The 16,827-nt window shown below is 49.7% G+C and overlaps 1 protein-coding gene across 4 annotated transcripts in view; it reads left to right on the top strand.

Annotated features, from left to right (window-relative positions):
* The window catches only part of VWA5B1 (von Willebrand factor A domain containing 5B1), a 45,968-nt gene that overhangs the window by 23,917 nt on the left and 5,224 nt on the right, over positions 1 to 16,827 (top strand). The window contains exons 10-18 of one of the 4 annotated variants that reach the window (XM_020281189.2): positions 1,127 to 1,329; positions 1,760 to 1,874; positions 3,284 to 3,469; positions 5,554 to 5,737; positions 7,041 to 7,234; positions 10,761 to 10,962; positions 11,329 to 11,667; positions 13,197 to 13,343; positions 15,764 to 15,895. In XM_020281189.2, the coding sequence (XP_020136778.2) occupies positions 1,127 to 1,329; positions 1,760 to 1,874; positions 3,284 to 3,469; positions 5,554 to 5,737; positions 7,041 to 7,234; positions 10,761 to 10,962; positions 11,329 to 11,667; positions 13,197 to 13,343; positions 15,764 to 15,895 (1,702 nt within the window). The remainder of the gene's footprint in view (positions 1 to 1,126; positions 1,330 to 1,759; positions 1,875 to 3,283; positions 3,470 to 5,553; positions 5,738 to 7,040; positions 7,235 to 10,760; positions 10,963 to 11,328; positions 11,668 to 13,196; positions 13,344 to 15,763; positions 15,896 to 16,827) is intronic. The other 3 variants (XM_075994617.1, XM_075994620.1, XM_075994624.1) reach the window with 3 other exon arrangements.

Below are 16,827 nucleotides of genomic sequence, written 5' to 3' on the forward strand. Positions count from 1 at the left end.
TTTTTGTTAAGAATAATATATATTGATTGTCCCATATTTTTAAATCTAGATAACCAAAAAGAATTTTTTTTTAAATCTCACATGATTACATCCGTCAGAAAAAAAAAGGGAAAGACACCGTTAAGAGCTTGGTATAAATCCCTCCAGAACTTGTTCTATGCATTTACACACATCTTCAATAAAAATAGGATTAAGCCTTCCACACTGCGCTGTAACCTACTTTTCTAACATAACAGTCTATCATGAACGTCCTTCCATGCCAGTAACTACTAATCTGTAACATAATTTTAATGGTTGCTTAGTATTTCACTACACAGATAGATTGGGGCTTATTTAACAAAACAGTCAGGCATTTGAGTTGTTTCCATTTTTTTTTCTGATTTGTCATCTTTGTAGCATCTTTAATTATTCCCTTGGGATTAGTTCCTAGCCTTGCTGGTTCAAAAGCTACATATGCATCTAAAGACTTTTGATCTACCCGGTGACTTTTAAGTCCCCTCCAAGTGCGAATGTTGAAAGAGCCTGTTTCCGAGCCAGCAGCAGCAGGTCACTGCATCCAGTGGGAATCTACTCTTGCCGAGTGACATCCACCTGGTGCCAACAGTCCTTGGCCAGTTGGGCTCCACGGAGTTGGTCCAGGAGGGAGGAAATCTGAATCCCAGATTAGGAAAATGCTGTCCCCAGAGTATCACAGGGAGCTGGTGCCAGAGTCAGGGGCAGGACTCTTCAAATTCCTAGCCCTGTGTCCTCCCCACCCCACTCCTGCCTCCCTCATCAGAAACGGAAACCTCATTTGTGCTGAGAAAGTAGGGACTTAACATGCTGCCCTTTTCTAGGGGTGTTTATGTTTTTAAAGAGGAACCCAGAGGGTTCATTAAGTCAGTAGACCCCATTGGCAGTGATTCCAGCATTGGTAGGGGTGTTTGGGGGCAAGATTTCATCAAATAAGTGGCCACCTATTCTTGCTGTGGATGGGGCAGGGATGACACATTGGGAGCATAAGTCAACTCCAGCAGCTGAACAAAGATCTAGGGAAACTAAGGGCTCATCGTCTGGTGGCTGAGAGTCTCGGTGTCATACGGTGACCCTGGGCACCATCTGCCCTGCCTCTCATTCTTCCCTGCAGGAGAGCTTGGCCATGGCCTGTGACAACATCCAGAGGATGCGGGCTGACATGGGCGGCACCAACATCCTCTCCCCTCTCAAGTGGATCATCCGGCAGCCCGTGCACCAAGGCCACCCGCGGCTGGTCTTCCTGATCACGGACGGCGCCGTCAACAACACGGGGAAGGTGCTGGAGCTGGCGCGAAACCACGCCTTCTCCACCAGGTCGGCCCAGGCGGGGGTCTGGGCTTAGTAACCCTGGGGCTGGGGGCACCAGAGCCAGAGCAACAGTGCAAAGTGCCAGAGGGAGAGGACAGGACCCACAACTCCCGTAGCGCTTTGCTTCTAGGATGGTGTAGGCTGAGTTCAGAGTTCACCTTTTCCCCCTCGGAAGTTCAGAGGGCCGAGCAGCCCACACCTCTGTGCCGGCTCCCATAGAGCAGCCCGGGAAGAGGCAGCTTGGACTCCACGCTGGGGGAGTTGTGGGTGGTCTGTGTATATATATGAGTGGCCTTCCTCCTTCTTCCTCGTCCTCTGCCTAAAGACAGGGCCAGCTCCGAGGTAGCTCTGCTGGATCACTCTCTGTCCCTTCTCCCCTGGGGGCAAAGATGCAGAGAGGGTGGGAAGTGCAGCCTCTCTCCTCCCCTTCCCCCAGGTACTATAGCTTTGGAATTGGACCCAACGTCTGCCACAGACTGGTGAAAGGGTTGGCATCTGTGTCCAAGGGCAATGCTGAGTTCCTGGTGGAGGGGGAGCGGCTGCAACCCAAGGTAGGTGCAGGGCCCCCCAATCTCTTCTGGTACTGGATCCTCAAAGGCCCAGATCTGCCCTATGGCACCTCAGTAGTGGAGCTGGGATTTCACCCCATATCTGAGCTCTTCTCTGAGCCACGCTGCACCCCAGTGAGAACCAGAGAAGCGGAGACCACAGGGCAGGCAACTCTTGGAGTCATTCCAGGATGCTAGGTGCCCTGACCCCAGCCACTGGGTCACACGCTCCATCCACTGGCCAGACAGGATTGAGGCCCTTTAAGGATTAATCGCCTGTATAGACATGGAGCCGTGTTTGGGGTCATTCCTGGCCACATTTCTGATGATGACAAATGGAGGCTCGGAAGAATCTAAAGTGTCCAGAAATAAAGGAGACTGTAGTCTTCCTTCCATTTCCTGCACATTTGGCACAAATAATCCAACCCTTAGGAAACCCCTTTGTCAGTCCGGGAAGCAGGCAGAGCTAGGGTTAGGAGTGAAGAGGTCTATTGAGAATTGTGTCTGTAAAAGACAGAAGAGGAGGTAGCAGGAAGGAAAGCTCTTGAGGCCCGAGGTGGTCCAACACCTGGGAAAGGAAAAGGAGGCGTGCAGCACTTGGCAGGGAAAGCTGGGACTGTGATGCCCTGCTCAGGCAAGGTCTCAGCCAACCCAGTATGGAGCTGCGGAGCAAGGATTGCCCGCTAGAGAGTCTGCACTGGGCTGAAATGGCCAGGGCCAGTGTCCCCACTTGCTGAGTCATTGGCTTGGGGATTTCAGGGAGAGGTGTGGTCGTGGCTCAAAAGCCAGGACACTGCATCTGGAAGCTGTCACCAAACTGCATTTCTTGCAGCAAAAAGGCATGGTCTTTCCTGAAGGAAGATTTGAGAGCTCACCTCTATGACTGCCTCAATCCCCAGATCATTTTTTCCAGATTTGCAGTTTAGGGTGCCTAAAGAAATCAGCCTAAGTGATGCTAAACCATGGCTGCCATTCACTGAAAACCAACTGCATGGCAGATTCTTCAAATCCAGTATCTCAGATAATCCTCCAGCTATATGCTCCCACTTTAACAAAAGGGGAAACTGAGGCCCAGAGAGGCAAATTAACTTTCTTGAGATCATTATCCGGTCCGTGCTTTGACACAAACCTTCTGTGTACCCTCCCTTGGGCTAATTACAGCCTTACTTTGAGCCTCAGATTTTCTCATTTATAAAATGATAAGCTTAGGAAAGATGACAGCAAGGATCCTTTCCAACTCTGACATCCTAGGAGTCTAAGAAGCTCAGAGGCTGCTGGGCAAGCCACCCAAGGCCTGTTGTCCCTTCCTCCCTGCTCACACCCCCTCACAAGTTCACACTTGCATAGTCTTCACACTACTCGCATGTTCACACAACCCTCCCCACAAACTGTGTTCTGACCCTGCCCAACAGATGGTCAAGTCCTTGAAGAAGGCCATGGCCCCAGTGCTGAGCGACGTGACTGTGGAGTGGATCTTCCCTGAGACAACTGAGGTCCTGATCTCACCTGTCAGCACCAGCTCCCTCTTCCCTGGAGAACGGTTGGTGGGGTATGGCATTGTGTGTGATGCCTCCTTGTACGTCTCCAGTCCCAGATCTGTAAGTATCCTAGAAATTCCAGGGGCCAATGGGGTTCTAGAACCCAAGCCCACAAACCATCCTTCGCTGGAAAGACTATTCATGCAGCTAGGAACTAGTTAGAACTGGGTTTAGAGTTGTGGGTATAGTTTATCCAGTTGTGGGTTTACAGTTGCCAGGCCATGGGCATTCAGTATTGGTGACCCTGGTTAGGTAGATGCCACCATCTCAAAGTGTGATTCTCAAGAGCCCCTGCAGTAGAACCAATTGCAAAACTCGTTTAAAATGCAGAGCCCTAGCCCCAACCCATCTCTACTGAATAAGGATCCCCAAGGGGAAGTCCCATAAATCTGCATTGTGCATAATCTCCCCTAGGTGATATGATGCACACTTCGGTTCCAGAACAACTGCACACAGGTTGCTTTCCCCAAACACTCTAGTCAGCTCATATCTCCTTAGATGAGTTTGCGTTTTATTTATTTACGTGGATAATTCCTTTACATGTGGTGGCAGAAGTGGGATAAAGGCAAAGAATTCCTCAAAGGGAGGTGGAAGGCATGCTAAAAGGCAGGCGATTGCCTAAGAGGCTGTTTCCTCATCCATCTTCCCTCTTTAGTGAGTCTCCCCACTCCCACTTAAAGGATATCGCATCTTGTTTTGTTTTTTAAAAAGAGTCTCAAACTCAATGCCTAGAGGGATTAAGCAGGTATGAAATGAGTGAAATGGACTTGGTGTAAAAATAAAAGGGGCAAGTGCCATGTTAGTTAGATAGCAGTTGTCAATGAGCTCGTAGTTGGAGAGGCAATAAGGAGTGGTGAGGAATATGGCAAACCGCAAAGCACAGACACTCTGTAAATTGGGCAGCCCCTACCCAGCTCTAACAAACTGTTGCAATGCAGGAACGTGGGCCCTGTGTTAAATGTGTTTCCAATTTTTGAAGAGAAATTGGAACTTTATGTGAAATTTCCAGATGTTTGAATGTTACAGAATTTCTTAAGAACCATGATCAGGGTAACGGTTACTGTGTTACAGAGAGCAGAGTGTTCAACTGCAGGGACAAAAATCTGAACAAAATGCTGGCCCAATTTTTACACAGCCCGGGCCCTCCTGGGAGGTCTGGAAGGCACCAGCTCATCAACAGACCTACCGCCAGAAGGGACTCAGCAAATCACCAAATCCATTCTCCTTTTCTTACCTGAGCGTAGCCAAGTCTTCCCTCCTCCTGGTAGGGGTATTGGGGAAAGAGGGCCTTCATATGCTCTTGGTGTAAGTATAACTTGCCACAGCCCTCTGCAATGCAATCTAACGAAATTAGAAATACATAAACGTTTCAACCCAGAAATCCCACTCCTAGAAATCTAACCCATCGAAATGAAAGTGATGACTGATACACTAAAGCCCCGACTTAAGCATTATGCAAGGTATCCATGTAACAAAAACATTTACACCCCCTTAATATTTTGAAATAAAAAAACACAAACAAAAAAGTAATAAAAGTGATGCCATGCGTTCATGTCCAAGGACTTACTGTAGCATTTTTTATAGTGGCAAAAATAAGTGGCCATAAAGTGAATGCTTAACAACAAGGGACGATGGAATATTATGCAGTTGAATGTTAAAGATAATGGTTGGAAAAGAATTTCCAAAAGATTTTAAATGCAAAACTCAAGATACCAATAAATGTAAGTAGTATGGTCCACTTTTTATAAAACAAAGACCACCAAAAGACATGTGATATATATATATATATATATATCGTGGAGAAAGGAAGAAAAAAAAACAGATGGCTCATTTTGTTATTTATAATTTGGGCTATTTGGAGACAGGAGTGGCATTTAGAATTACATTATTTTTAAAAGCTTTTAAAGAATGAGGTCAATAATAGAAAATATAAACAACATGAGTGATATGAAAAGATAATTCCATTTACCGTCTTTTGAAAGGAACTTTTCCAAAATTCCCTAGGCAAACAAACAGCTTTCCTAGTCTGCAGGTTCTTCTGAGATGGAACCTCCGCCACCTGTGTTCACACCCCTTGCTGTCCCGAGAAGTCCTTCCTGGCACCCAGCCTTATTCCTGGCCCTCTTTCCTCTCCCTCCCTCCAGGACAAGAGGCGACGCTACAGCATGCAGCACTCTCAGGAGTCCAGCAGCTCCGTCTTCTACCACTCTCAGGATGAGGGACTTGGGCCGGACAGTGGAGACTGTGCCAAGAACTTGGAAGCACCCTTCAACTTGGGGCAGGCCAAAGATGCCCGGCCAGTCAGTAGAGACTCCATCACCACTCCTGGTTGGTCTGCTGCTCTTTCTGCAGGGAAACCATAATGATTACTACCTTATATTGAGCACTTGCTACATGCTAAGCTCTTTTTAAAACCATCTCATTGGCCAGTTAGCTGCTATAGAGGTGGAGACTGTTATACTCATTTCACAGATGAGGAAACTGAGGCTTAGAGAATTTAAGCAACTTGGCTAAGGTCATAGAGCTCAAAAGAGGTACAGTGCAGATTAAGAGTCTGGACCTATCTGACTACAAAGCGTCTTTATGCTGTTAGTTTCCATTCAAAGGGTATTTATTGATTTCCCACTAAGGATAGGGACTGAGCGCACAATGTGGAAAGCAAAGATGACTCAAACATATCACCTGGCCTAAAGAGCTCTCCATCTAGTGACAGAGAGATGCCTGGCCCTAACTCTGATAGAAAGCAGAGTGACAGCGGCCACTGGAAAATGCAACAGACGTGGAGATCCCAGGAGAGACAAGTACAGCCACTAGAGCAGTGGTCCCCAACCTTTTTAGCACCAGGGACCAGTTTCATGGAAGACAGTTTTTCCATGGACCAGGGTGGGGGAGGATGGTTTCAGGATGATTCCAGTACATTACATTTATTGTGCAGTCAGACCTCTCTGCTAATGATAATCTGTATTTGCAGCTGCTCCCCAGTGCTCGCATCACCGCCCCAGCTCCACCTCGGATCATCAGGCATTAGAGCCTCACAAGGAGCCTCAACCTAGATCCCTCGCATGCGCAGTTCACAGCAGGGTTCAGGCTCCCATGAGAATCTAATGCCGCCAATAATCTGACAGGAGGCGGAGCTTATGCAGTGATGCGAGCGATGAGGAGCAGCTATAAATACAGATGAAGCTTCTCTCCCTCACCCACCACTCACCTCCTGCTGTGCAGCCCAGTTCCTAACAGGCCACAGACCAGTACCAGTCCATGGCCCAGGGGTTGGGGACTGTAGAACTAGAGGACATAAACAAAGACTTAACAAGGGGTCACGTTCTTAGAAGTAAGAATAGAGAGGAGGGTCCAGGCAGCAGGAACTGCCTGAGCAAAGGTGTGGAGGTGTGCCCCTTAGAAAGCACGTATATGATACAGCTGTTGCTCATCTAGTGTGTTTGCAGCACATTGTTCATTTAAAAGGGAGCAGAAGGGAGAGTATCTGGGAGATCGATCAGGGCCAGATCAGGCAAGGCTGTGGAGGCCCGGTGAGGCACCTGCTCATGGGCAAGCAGGAAAGAAGCATGCAAGCCCCTCTCTTTCCCCTCTGTCCCACCCCCATGGTTCCCCTATCTCTACCTCTGTCCAGATCTGCACTCCTCCCGGAGACGGAGGGCGTACAGCACCAACCAGATCACCAACCACAACAAGCCCTGCCCAAGGGCCACCATGGCCAGCTACCCCACGGTGGCTGCCAGAAGATACCCGCTGCGGAAAGCCAGGCTGCAGGACCTCACCAACCAGACCAGCCCGGACGTGCAGCGGTGGCAGCCCGATTTGCAGGTACCCGAGCAGGGCAGGTTGGGCGGGAGCTGGGGGAGGCCACGGGCTGGGAGAGCTGAGTCTCCTGCTTCAGCCACAGGACGGGCCTGCGCACAGCTTAGCTGCTGAGTGAGCCTCTGCTCTTCACTTTTCTGGGCCTTCATCTGCCTCACCCCCCGACGACACCTTGCTAATCATGACACCCACTAGGCAGCGAGCTCACTCATTCCCAGCACACAGCACGTCCCAGCTGACAAGGAGCATCTACTCTCAGTTGATTTTGCAGTACCCCCAGGAGAGGAGAGAGTCTGGGGGCCAGCCACCCTGACTTGGTGGAAACTGAGGGCCAGAGAGGTAAAGTGGCTTATCCAGGGTCACACAGCCAGTCAGGGGACTGCAACCCAGGACACTCTCTCTTCAAAAAGCCCTGGCTTCCTCCTCTATCACACTGCACCTCCGACAAGCCCCAGGGGTTGCACATTTCCCTAGGGCAGAGAGAATTTCAGAGGGAGAGAGTGCCACCCACTGTCGTGCTAGACCAGGGTCTCTCAGCCTCAGCTCTATTGACATAGTCATTCTTTGTTATGGGGGTAGGGGTGTCCTGTGCATTTTAGAATGTTTGGCAATGTCCCTGGGCTCTGCCCACTCGAAGCCAGTGTCATGACACCTCCAGTCATGACAACAAAACATGTCTACAGACACCACCAAATAGCCTGGGGTGGGGGAGGGGAATGACCTGGCTGAGAACCACTGTCCTAAACCAAATTGTGGTTTAACCCATTTTCTTAAGAATGGGTTTATGCGGATTTGTCATTATAAGTCTGTGGTTCCATGAAAGCACCTTTTTCCCTCTCCCCTGGCTATGCCCCTTCACACTCCCAGCCACCCCCCCCACCCTCCCTGCTTCCTTCCACATACGCATAGGCCCAGTCCCCAAGGGCAAGGCCACTGCCACCTTGTCCCTGAGGGCCCTTCTCTGTGCTCAGCAGGGACCACTTGGTGCAACCGGAAGGCCTTGGCCTTGCAGCCAGGCTGAGTCTGCTCTTCAAACATGTCACTCAACTTTCTGAGCCCCAACTGCCCCACCTACGCAATGGGGAGGATAGCTTATGAGATGATGGAGCTGCCCTCCCTCCACAGATATTTATTGGGAGCCAACTCTAAGTGGAGGACTCTTCCAGGCGTTGGCTGATAAGAGATGAAGTGCCTGGCCCAGCACCTGGTGCACAGTAGGTGTCCTTTGGTGGCAGCTCTACTTGGTGGGAGCTCTGGGCAGGCTGGCCCCCTTTACTTCTCTCCTGCGTGTTCCTCAGCTCTTCAGACCCATCCCCGCTCACTTATTGCCCTCTCTTCTGCCTGGCTTTTCCCCCAATCTGATGCTCCCCAACACATTTGCACACAAAACACACACACACACACACACACACACACACACACACACAAGTACACACACTCTGTCTCTCTCTCCCTACAGCCTCTGGCTGGGTAAAGGGCTGGCTGGAGCTTAGACACATCTGTTGCCATGGAAACCTTAGCAGCTTCAGTTTCTCTCTCTGACCCGGTGTGGTGGTGATGGTGTGGTAGGAATGGGGGAGCCTTACTCTTTGATTGGGGTGGGGGGTGTTACGGATCCAGCAGCAGCCCTGGCTGGGTACCAACGCTCACTGAGGCCATCCTGGGGGTGACGGTCCCCTTTCTCTCCCACATCCTTGCACAACCCCTAGGACCTCTGATCTAAGAGGTAGGGGAGGCACGTCCCCTCTCCCAACAAATACTTGATAGGGATGAAAAAGCCTCCATGGTTAACTGGTGGCCTTAAAAATTCCACCTAGTAGGCCTCATTCCCTCCCCCTCATCCCCTCCCCCTACCAGGGTATGTGTGTGGTCCCAGAGGCTTGAGATTCATTTTTAACTAACTTAATAGTCTTCAATTACAAAAGTAAGAACTACTCAGAGTTTGAAATAAAAACCAACCTTCAGTTGGGTATAAAGTGCAAATAAAAGTCCTCCTTCCCATGCCCAGATTCACTTGGTTTTGAGTGTTCTCTTCCAGAAATACTACACACACACAGAAATACGCACACATACACAACACACAGATATATTTTAATAATCGCATATACAAACTGCTCTCCAACTTACTTTTCAAATGTCTTTTTAATTCACTTTTTTATTTATAGTAAAACTACTTTTTTGTTGAACAGTTCTATGAGATCTGACAAATGCATATAGTCATGTATTTACCACAATTAAGATATAGAACAGTCACAATTTACTTTTTAAAAATAAGTTTTATCTTGGACATTTGGAAGTTTTATCTTCCCATTTGATGTGAAGAAATCTATCTTTCTTTTCAGCGTTGTGTGGTGTTCTACTGCATGGATGTACCATAGCTTATTTGTCAACATCTACTGATAGATACTTACATAGTTTCCAGATTTTTGCAAATAATACTGTAAACTTATATACGGTACTTGCATATAGATATTTGCACCATTGTGTATTTCCATAGGATCCAATTCCAAAAAGTGGCATTGCAGGATCAAATGGGTTTGTGCATTTTAATTGTTACTAGATAGCACATTGCTAAATTGTTGTCCCACAAATGTGTACCAGTTTTACACTCCCACTGATAACCCACAAGAAATTCTGTCTCCCCATTGGGCACACTGAGTGTCATCAAAATTTTAAGTATTTGCCAATCTGTAAGATAAAAAAACCCATAACTTGTTTTAATTTACATTGCTCAAATTTTTTGTGAGGCTGAGCATGTTTTCATGAGTTTATGGGATACTTTTGCTATAAACTGCCTCCAAATGCCCTTAACCCATTGTTCTACTAAGTGTATCTTTTACCCTCAGTGATTTGTGAAAGCATTTTCTTGAAAATGATCTTTGTCATGCATGTTGCTAATACATTTTTCAGTTTATCCCTTGCCTTTTGGTGTCTGTTTGTACCAGCACAAGAATAGATAAAATCAACAAAAGAGGAAGTCCATAAATATAACCAAATGTACATGAAAGTTTTGTTGGGATAAAAGTGGGAAACCAAGAAACTGTAGGGAATCAATGGATAAACTGCATTTGGAAAATCAAGGAAAAGCTCGTTCCTATCTCCTTACACCAAAATAAATTTCATGTGAATCAAAGATTTAAACACACAAACAAAAATGAAATTACAAAAATTCTAGAATATTTTTTGCATGAGAAAGACCTTTTAAGCATGACATATGGAAAGACATAAGGAAAAAGGTTGATAATTTTAACCACACACAAAAAAAGTTTTAAACTTTATAGCAAAAAAACCCACAAAAAAACCAAAAAAGCAGGTTTATTCTATAATCCATGGTGTGTGATTTTCCATGGTTTTCCGTGGTTTGGGGTTTATCCATGGTTTGAGATTACTCTCGCTGATGTTTCTCATGGGCAACGGAGACTGGGTCAGGTGCCCCTGGGCTCTGGAGGGGCAGTGCCCAGGAGGAAAGAGCTGTGGCAGGGGCAGGAGGAAGGAGGGTCCAAACACCAGGGCTCTCCTCTTCCATCCCTAGCCCTTGCTGAACGGTGGCCAGGACCTGAGCAAGGGACCCAAACTCCGAGGCCCAGGGGCCCGCAGGCCCTCTCTGCTTCCCCAAGGCTGCCAGCTCTTCCAACCCTCGGGCCAGGAGTCCCTGGTCTGGAGCCCCATGAGGGAGCTGGACCCCGGGTCCAGCCCGAAGCCTGCCTCAGACAGCCGCAGCCCTGTGAACCTGGGTAAGTGACCGCAGGGTCAGGGAGGAATCCTTGGTTGTGGCCGACTTCAGATGACAGGCCCAGAGGTAAAAGCCTGTGTCTGCGTCCTTGGGGGTCTGCTGTGGCCCACCCCTCCCTGAGGACCTGGCCAATCCAGCTTCCCCAGTCACCTCCCAGCCCTTGAGTGGCCTGTGAGGCTGCAGCTCCATCCTGCTGCCCAAGTTCATCCCAACCTATCTGGCTCCCTCAGGTACTGGCTTCCTGGGAGGTGGCTCTGCCCCTCTCTTGGGGACAAGCCCATGCCACCCCAGCTGTCCTAAGAAAGGAGTCGTCTGTTCCCCGGGGAGGAAGAGGGGACTGTACTTGCTTAGGGGTGTCTGTCCCCAGGTCAGCGCCCGGCCCCCTCGCCTCCGCCCGCAGAGCCGTCCTGTCACCCCTCCGCCTTCGAGACCGAGACGTCCTCGGACTGGGAGCCCCTGGCCGAGGCCGAGGAGTGGGCCAGCCCCGGCAGGCCCGCCACGCCAGGCCCGGTGCTGGGCAAGGCGCTGGTCAGAGGCCTGCGCGACAGCCAACCCGTGCAGTGGGAGGTGAGCTTCGAGCTGGGGCCCCCCGGCCCGGAGCGGCGCGACGCCGACCTGTGGAGCGAGACCTTCCACCACCTGGCGGCCCGCGCCATCATCCGCGACTTCGAGCAGCTGGCGGAACGCGAGGACGACATCGAGCAAGGTGAGCGCCACGGCCCGCGCCCCGCACCCTCCCCTCGGGCGGCTCGGGACGCCCCTCCCCACAGCCCCGCCCCGTCCCCGCCCACTTGCCCTAGACCCCGCCCCCTCCCCGTTCGCTCAGCGCCCCAGCTCAGTCCTCACCCTGACCCCTCGCCTGGCTCCAGCCACCTGCCACGGCCCCTGCTCCACCCACTCCCGCCGCCTGCAGGTGCCGCCCCTCCCCCCACCCACAGCCTGGTGCCCCTTTTCTGCAGTCGGGCCCCTCCACCCTTTCCGCCCGCACCCGGAGATCTGTTCTTGCCTCCTTCCCCTCTCCCGTGGGCCCCCCACTCCCCTCACTCCCCAACGCTTCTCCCCTGTAGCGCCCCTGTAGTGCTTCGGAGATAGAATAAGGGCGACAGCCCAACCCCCCTCCCGTCCGTCCCCGCACTCATCAATGCCTTCTACTCATTGGGACCAGCGGGGGGCCAGGCCCGCGCTGGGCCTTGTGGATCCGAGACACACAGACACACACGCACACCCCCCCCCCCCCCCAGTGAACAAAGCTCTCCTGTGATCCTTACTCATGCGTGCTTGACTCAGACTAGCAGGGAAGCCAGCATTAATCAATTACACAAATAATTAATTGAGTGCATTTGCCCTAAGTGCTGTTAAAAAGAAATACAGGGATCCAAGAGATTGCATAACACGGATGGTGGGGGAGCTAATTTAGTCCAGGAATTGGGGCAGACTTCGCTGAGAAAGCCGCTGGTGGGATCTTGCTGGAGCAGCTCGGAGAATGGGGATATGAATAGAGAACGGTTATGTTACTTCTTTGTTATAGGCTTATGCTGTATTTATATAATAACATTATGTTGTTTATATTCTATTTGCATTTTTGTACCGTATGTGTTACTTTTGTTCTTCCTGCGAGGTCCTCACCTTACAATTTACAAAGTGCTTGTCCACCCTTCATGTCCCGGGCTCCTCACCCAGGCCCCCCTGGAGGCGGCCAGCCAGTCACCCGTTCAGTGCAAAGGGCTTGGGCTTTCAGGTCAGGCCATCCTGAGTCCCCATCTCAGGCCTGTTACTCACTCTCTGCGTGACCCTGGGCTCACCACTCTCCCTCTCTGATGTTCAATCTTCCCAACAGTTAAATGGGTCAGATAGTGGTCCCCACCCACCAGGCAGGGGACCTACAAAGTCCTAGGGCAAAGTTCCCATTGGACATCTGCAAAATTAAAATATAAAATACAGAAAACATAGTGGGTGGGTTTTTTAAAAATAACACTACAGTTATTTAAGGGAAGTAGCTTTTATTCTAAGATAATGTCTTATATTTTTACATTAAAATACCCTTTATTTTGTGAAATGATGGTGGTTTTTTTAAAAAAATGTCTTTAATTAGCACACTAGCAACCCCTTTTTTTAGGGCTTATTTAATCCCAAAGATGGGGACCACTCACTGGACCCTCCTTTTAGCTTCCAGAGCTTCCGTGTCAGGGAAGATTTTCTGGGTCCAAACAGTGACCCCAGCTTCTCGCTTCACAGGGCCCAACCGCCGCTACCAGGTGAATGCAGTGCACACCAGCAAGGCCTGCAACGTCATCAGCAAATACACAGCCTTCGTGCCCGTGGACATGAGCAAGAGCCGGTACCTGCCCACCGTGGTGGAGTACCCCAACTCCGGTAAGGCAGGTACGGGGGCTCCGGCACTCCTGAGGGACAGAGGGAGGTGGCTGAGATACAGAGGATCACACACCTGCAGGAAGGGTGCGAGGCAAGGCCTGGAAGCAGCAAGGCCCCCAGCGGATGTTCTGGTCACCATGAGGTGGGGGCACGCGCTCTGCAGAGGCTGTGAGATCATCCCACTCCCTTTTTCCCACCAATGAAAATGTCTTTATTGCATTTCTCCAGCTGGGACAATGATACCTGCTTATTGTAGAAAATTCCAAAAAATAGAAAGATACAAAATATATAAAACTGACAGCCATCCAGGAAGGAGCACTACTTACCTCTTTGGCGTGACCATCCTTCCAGAGTTCTCTCTTCCATCTAGGTGTAGAGAAATCAAAAGTCAGATCATTGTACGTGAATTGGACCATACCGATATGCGCTATAGTTTACAAAATATGGGTATGGAGAGTGTCTCTCCGTTAGGTAAATCTGTGTCCTCATTTTTGTAGTCACAGCCCGCTCCACCGCAGGGAGCTGGTGTCATCATGATGGCCAATGAGAAAGGGTTCCAAAACATCTTGTATATATTTTAAATCAACTAATCCTCAAAACAGCTCTGCAAAACCGATACCATTATTACCCCCATTTTGCAGATGGGAAACAGGGGGGTTAAGTGACTTTTGTGAGGTCACACAGCAGTGAGGGGCAGAGTCAGGCTTTGAATCCCAGTGTCCTGGCCCCAAAGGATGAGTTCTCTCCTACTCATCCCTACTGGCTCTTAGATACCTCCCCACACCTAATGGGTACAGTGCACAGTATCTGGGGGATGGACACACAACTTTGACTCAAGTGGTACAAAAGCAATTTATGTAACCAAACATTTATGCCCCCATAATATTGTGACATTTAAAAAAAAAAAAAAGATATATCACAACCTTTTTAGCCTATTTAGACATTTAGTGTATTCTCCATTTGGTTACTGCAAATTATACTGCTAAGAACATCTTTGTGTGTCTGTCTGGTTATCTCCTTGGGATTAATTAACTCTTAGAAGTAGCATTGCAATGTCAAGGGTATGCATATATAAAATTGGGATATATATTGTCAAACTGCCGCCACCCGCCCCAAAGTTTATTCTGATGTCTATCCGCCCCAATACTGAATATTGTTTACCTTTCTCAACTCTGCCAGTCTGATAGGTGAGAAAAGAATCTCTCTTGGACCATTTCATTAATTTTTTTTGTAGTTCATGTTTATGAACTTTCATGCTTTTTGTTTCTAAATTACATTTTTTTCTTTCCTTCGTGGTTCCCTTTTTATTTTTTAGCAGACCTCCAAATAGAATCGTGTTGGGAATAAAACATGACCTTCCTCATTCCTCCTGCCACCTTTTCTTATCCGTGGTCCCAGAATGATCAACTTCCCATCCTATCCCCCTCAATTGCTGTCATTTCAAGCAATGTAGCAGCCACTCTACCCAGGCCATTGCTTCAGTGGCTGGTTTCATTATTCACATTGCCAAGACGACTGTCCCTCCCATCTCCCACCCATCTCCGACCAGCCTGCCAGCACCTGCGGCCACCGCCTAAGAAGTTGAGGACCTGCCCATATCTCAACCCAAGCCCCAAAGCACCCTAAGATCTAGATTTGCACTTGCTCAAGTGAGTTCCAAGAAACTAGAACCCAGTCTGATGTCGTGCCATGCATCATAAAAATAGAAAATACCAAATTAGGAAATACATTTAGGAAACACTGGATTAAATAAAGCTCAAAAGCCTTCTTCGCTTCACTGCAGAACTTCTCAGAGCCTTTAGTCTGTTAATATACATCAAGGTGTTCAGACAATGTACTATAGTATGCAGCCTCTTCAAAACTTGTTTCCCAAGATAACTTTATCTTCTTTAAGGAATAACTTAAAAACTAATGTTCTCTGAAAGTGGGGTTCCCTAAAACATACTTTAGGGTGCTGTAACTTCATCTCTCTTCCATCTACCACCTGTTGGTGATACCCTGGGACTTCAGGGGTCTGCCCTGTGGGACGGGGGCCTGGCACGTGGGTTTCTGAGGTACTGGACAGAGAGAAGGAAAGCAAACGCTTTCTGAGAAAAGCAGCCTTTCAACTAACTAGAAACCATTGCTCCTTCCTGAACATTCTATGAGCAGCAGTGTCTACCTGGCAAGGCAGGTGCTATTATCCCCACTTTCCGGGTAAGGACGCTGTGGTACAGAGAGGTTAGCACCCCATGCAGCTGGCCAGAGACGGGGCTGGGGCTCAAAGCCCAGTCTTTCTCACTCTAAATCTCGTGGTCTTACCTTGCACAATGAATTCCTTCCTGCCTTTCGGAAAGACCGAAGCCAGAATCGGTCCTGCCAGCCTTGGGGAAGAGGGGAGGACCGGCACATTTGTACCCAACTGCCCTTCCTCCTTGTCCTCCGTGCAGGTGTCGCACTGCGGATGGTCAACACCCGGGCACTGACCCGGCAGTGGAGGGACACCTCTGCTGGCCTCGGACGGACCCAGATCACGCTCAGAGAGGACTCGGCAGCTGGAGACGGCAAATTCCAGACCCTAAGTAAGAGCACGTTCAGAAGCCTGGGCCCCTGGCGTTGCGGCACCCTCACGCCCGAGGCCCCAGAGGCCTCTCGCTGAGTCTGCGCTCTGGACTTAGCAGGGCCAGGGCACAGCCAGGCCTGCAGACGAGGGGCTCAGGGTGGCCCCAGCACACCGCTGACACAGCTCTGTCTGCCAGAGAGCAGCACCGCCTCCCTGCCCTTTCGAGGTCCCTGACCCAGTGGCTGTCCCCTGCCTCCAGCCTCTGAGTCCTCCCAGGCACCAACTGCCAGGAAATCTAATAAGGAGAAAAAAAAAAAAAAAAAAAACGAAGAGCAAAGATGCAGTTCCATCTGTTTGGGTCCCACCATCTGTTTCTTTCAGGAATCCCAACAGCTTCCTTTGAGCTCTCCTGATTTCGCTGTGCCTGCAGCGCGGCTCCCTGGAGAGCCCGACCTTGCGCTCTTTCACAGGATGGCTTTGACCCTGTGTGTCCTGCATAGATGCGTGCCTTTCTGTCTCTAAAGACAGCCTAACTACTGCACTAGTCCTAACCCCTTTCCTGATTCCCTCACATGCACGGCAGGATCTCCTGCCTTCCGCCGTGCATGGAGAGGACATCGGGAGTCCCACCCGGCCGCTAGCCCAGCTACCCAGACCGTTAGAATTTGTCACTCAAGGTACCAGAACCTGCTCACAGATGTCGATGGGTTAGAAAACGAGAGCACTGTGTGAGCGAGTGAAGAAGCAGAGGAGCTCTTCAGGATTAAGGCTTCTGATTCCTTCTTGATCCCTTTGGCTCCAAGAGCCAGGGGAACCAGCTCCGCCCGAGCCAAGCTGAGCCACCAGTGGACAGGAAACTCCCGGTCTACCCTTTCCTTTCTCTGTGGCTTAGCTCTTGGTGGCCCACGGCTCCCGTCACATCACAGACCCCTTCCTTCCAGTTGTCCTCTG

The sequence above is a fragment of the Microcebus murinus genome, chromosome 2 (assembly GCF_040939455.1).
Source record: "Microcebus murinus isolate Inina chromosome 2, M.murinus_Inina_mat1.0, whole genome shotgun sequence".
NCBI lineage: Eukaryota > Metazoa > Chordata > Mammalia > Primates > Cheirogaleidae > Microcebus > Microcebus murinus.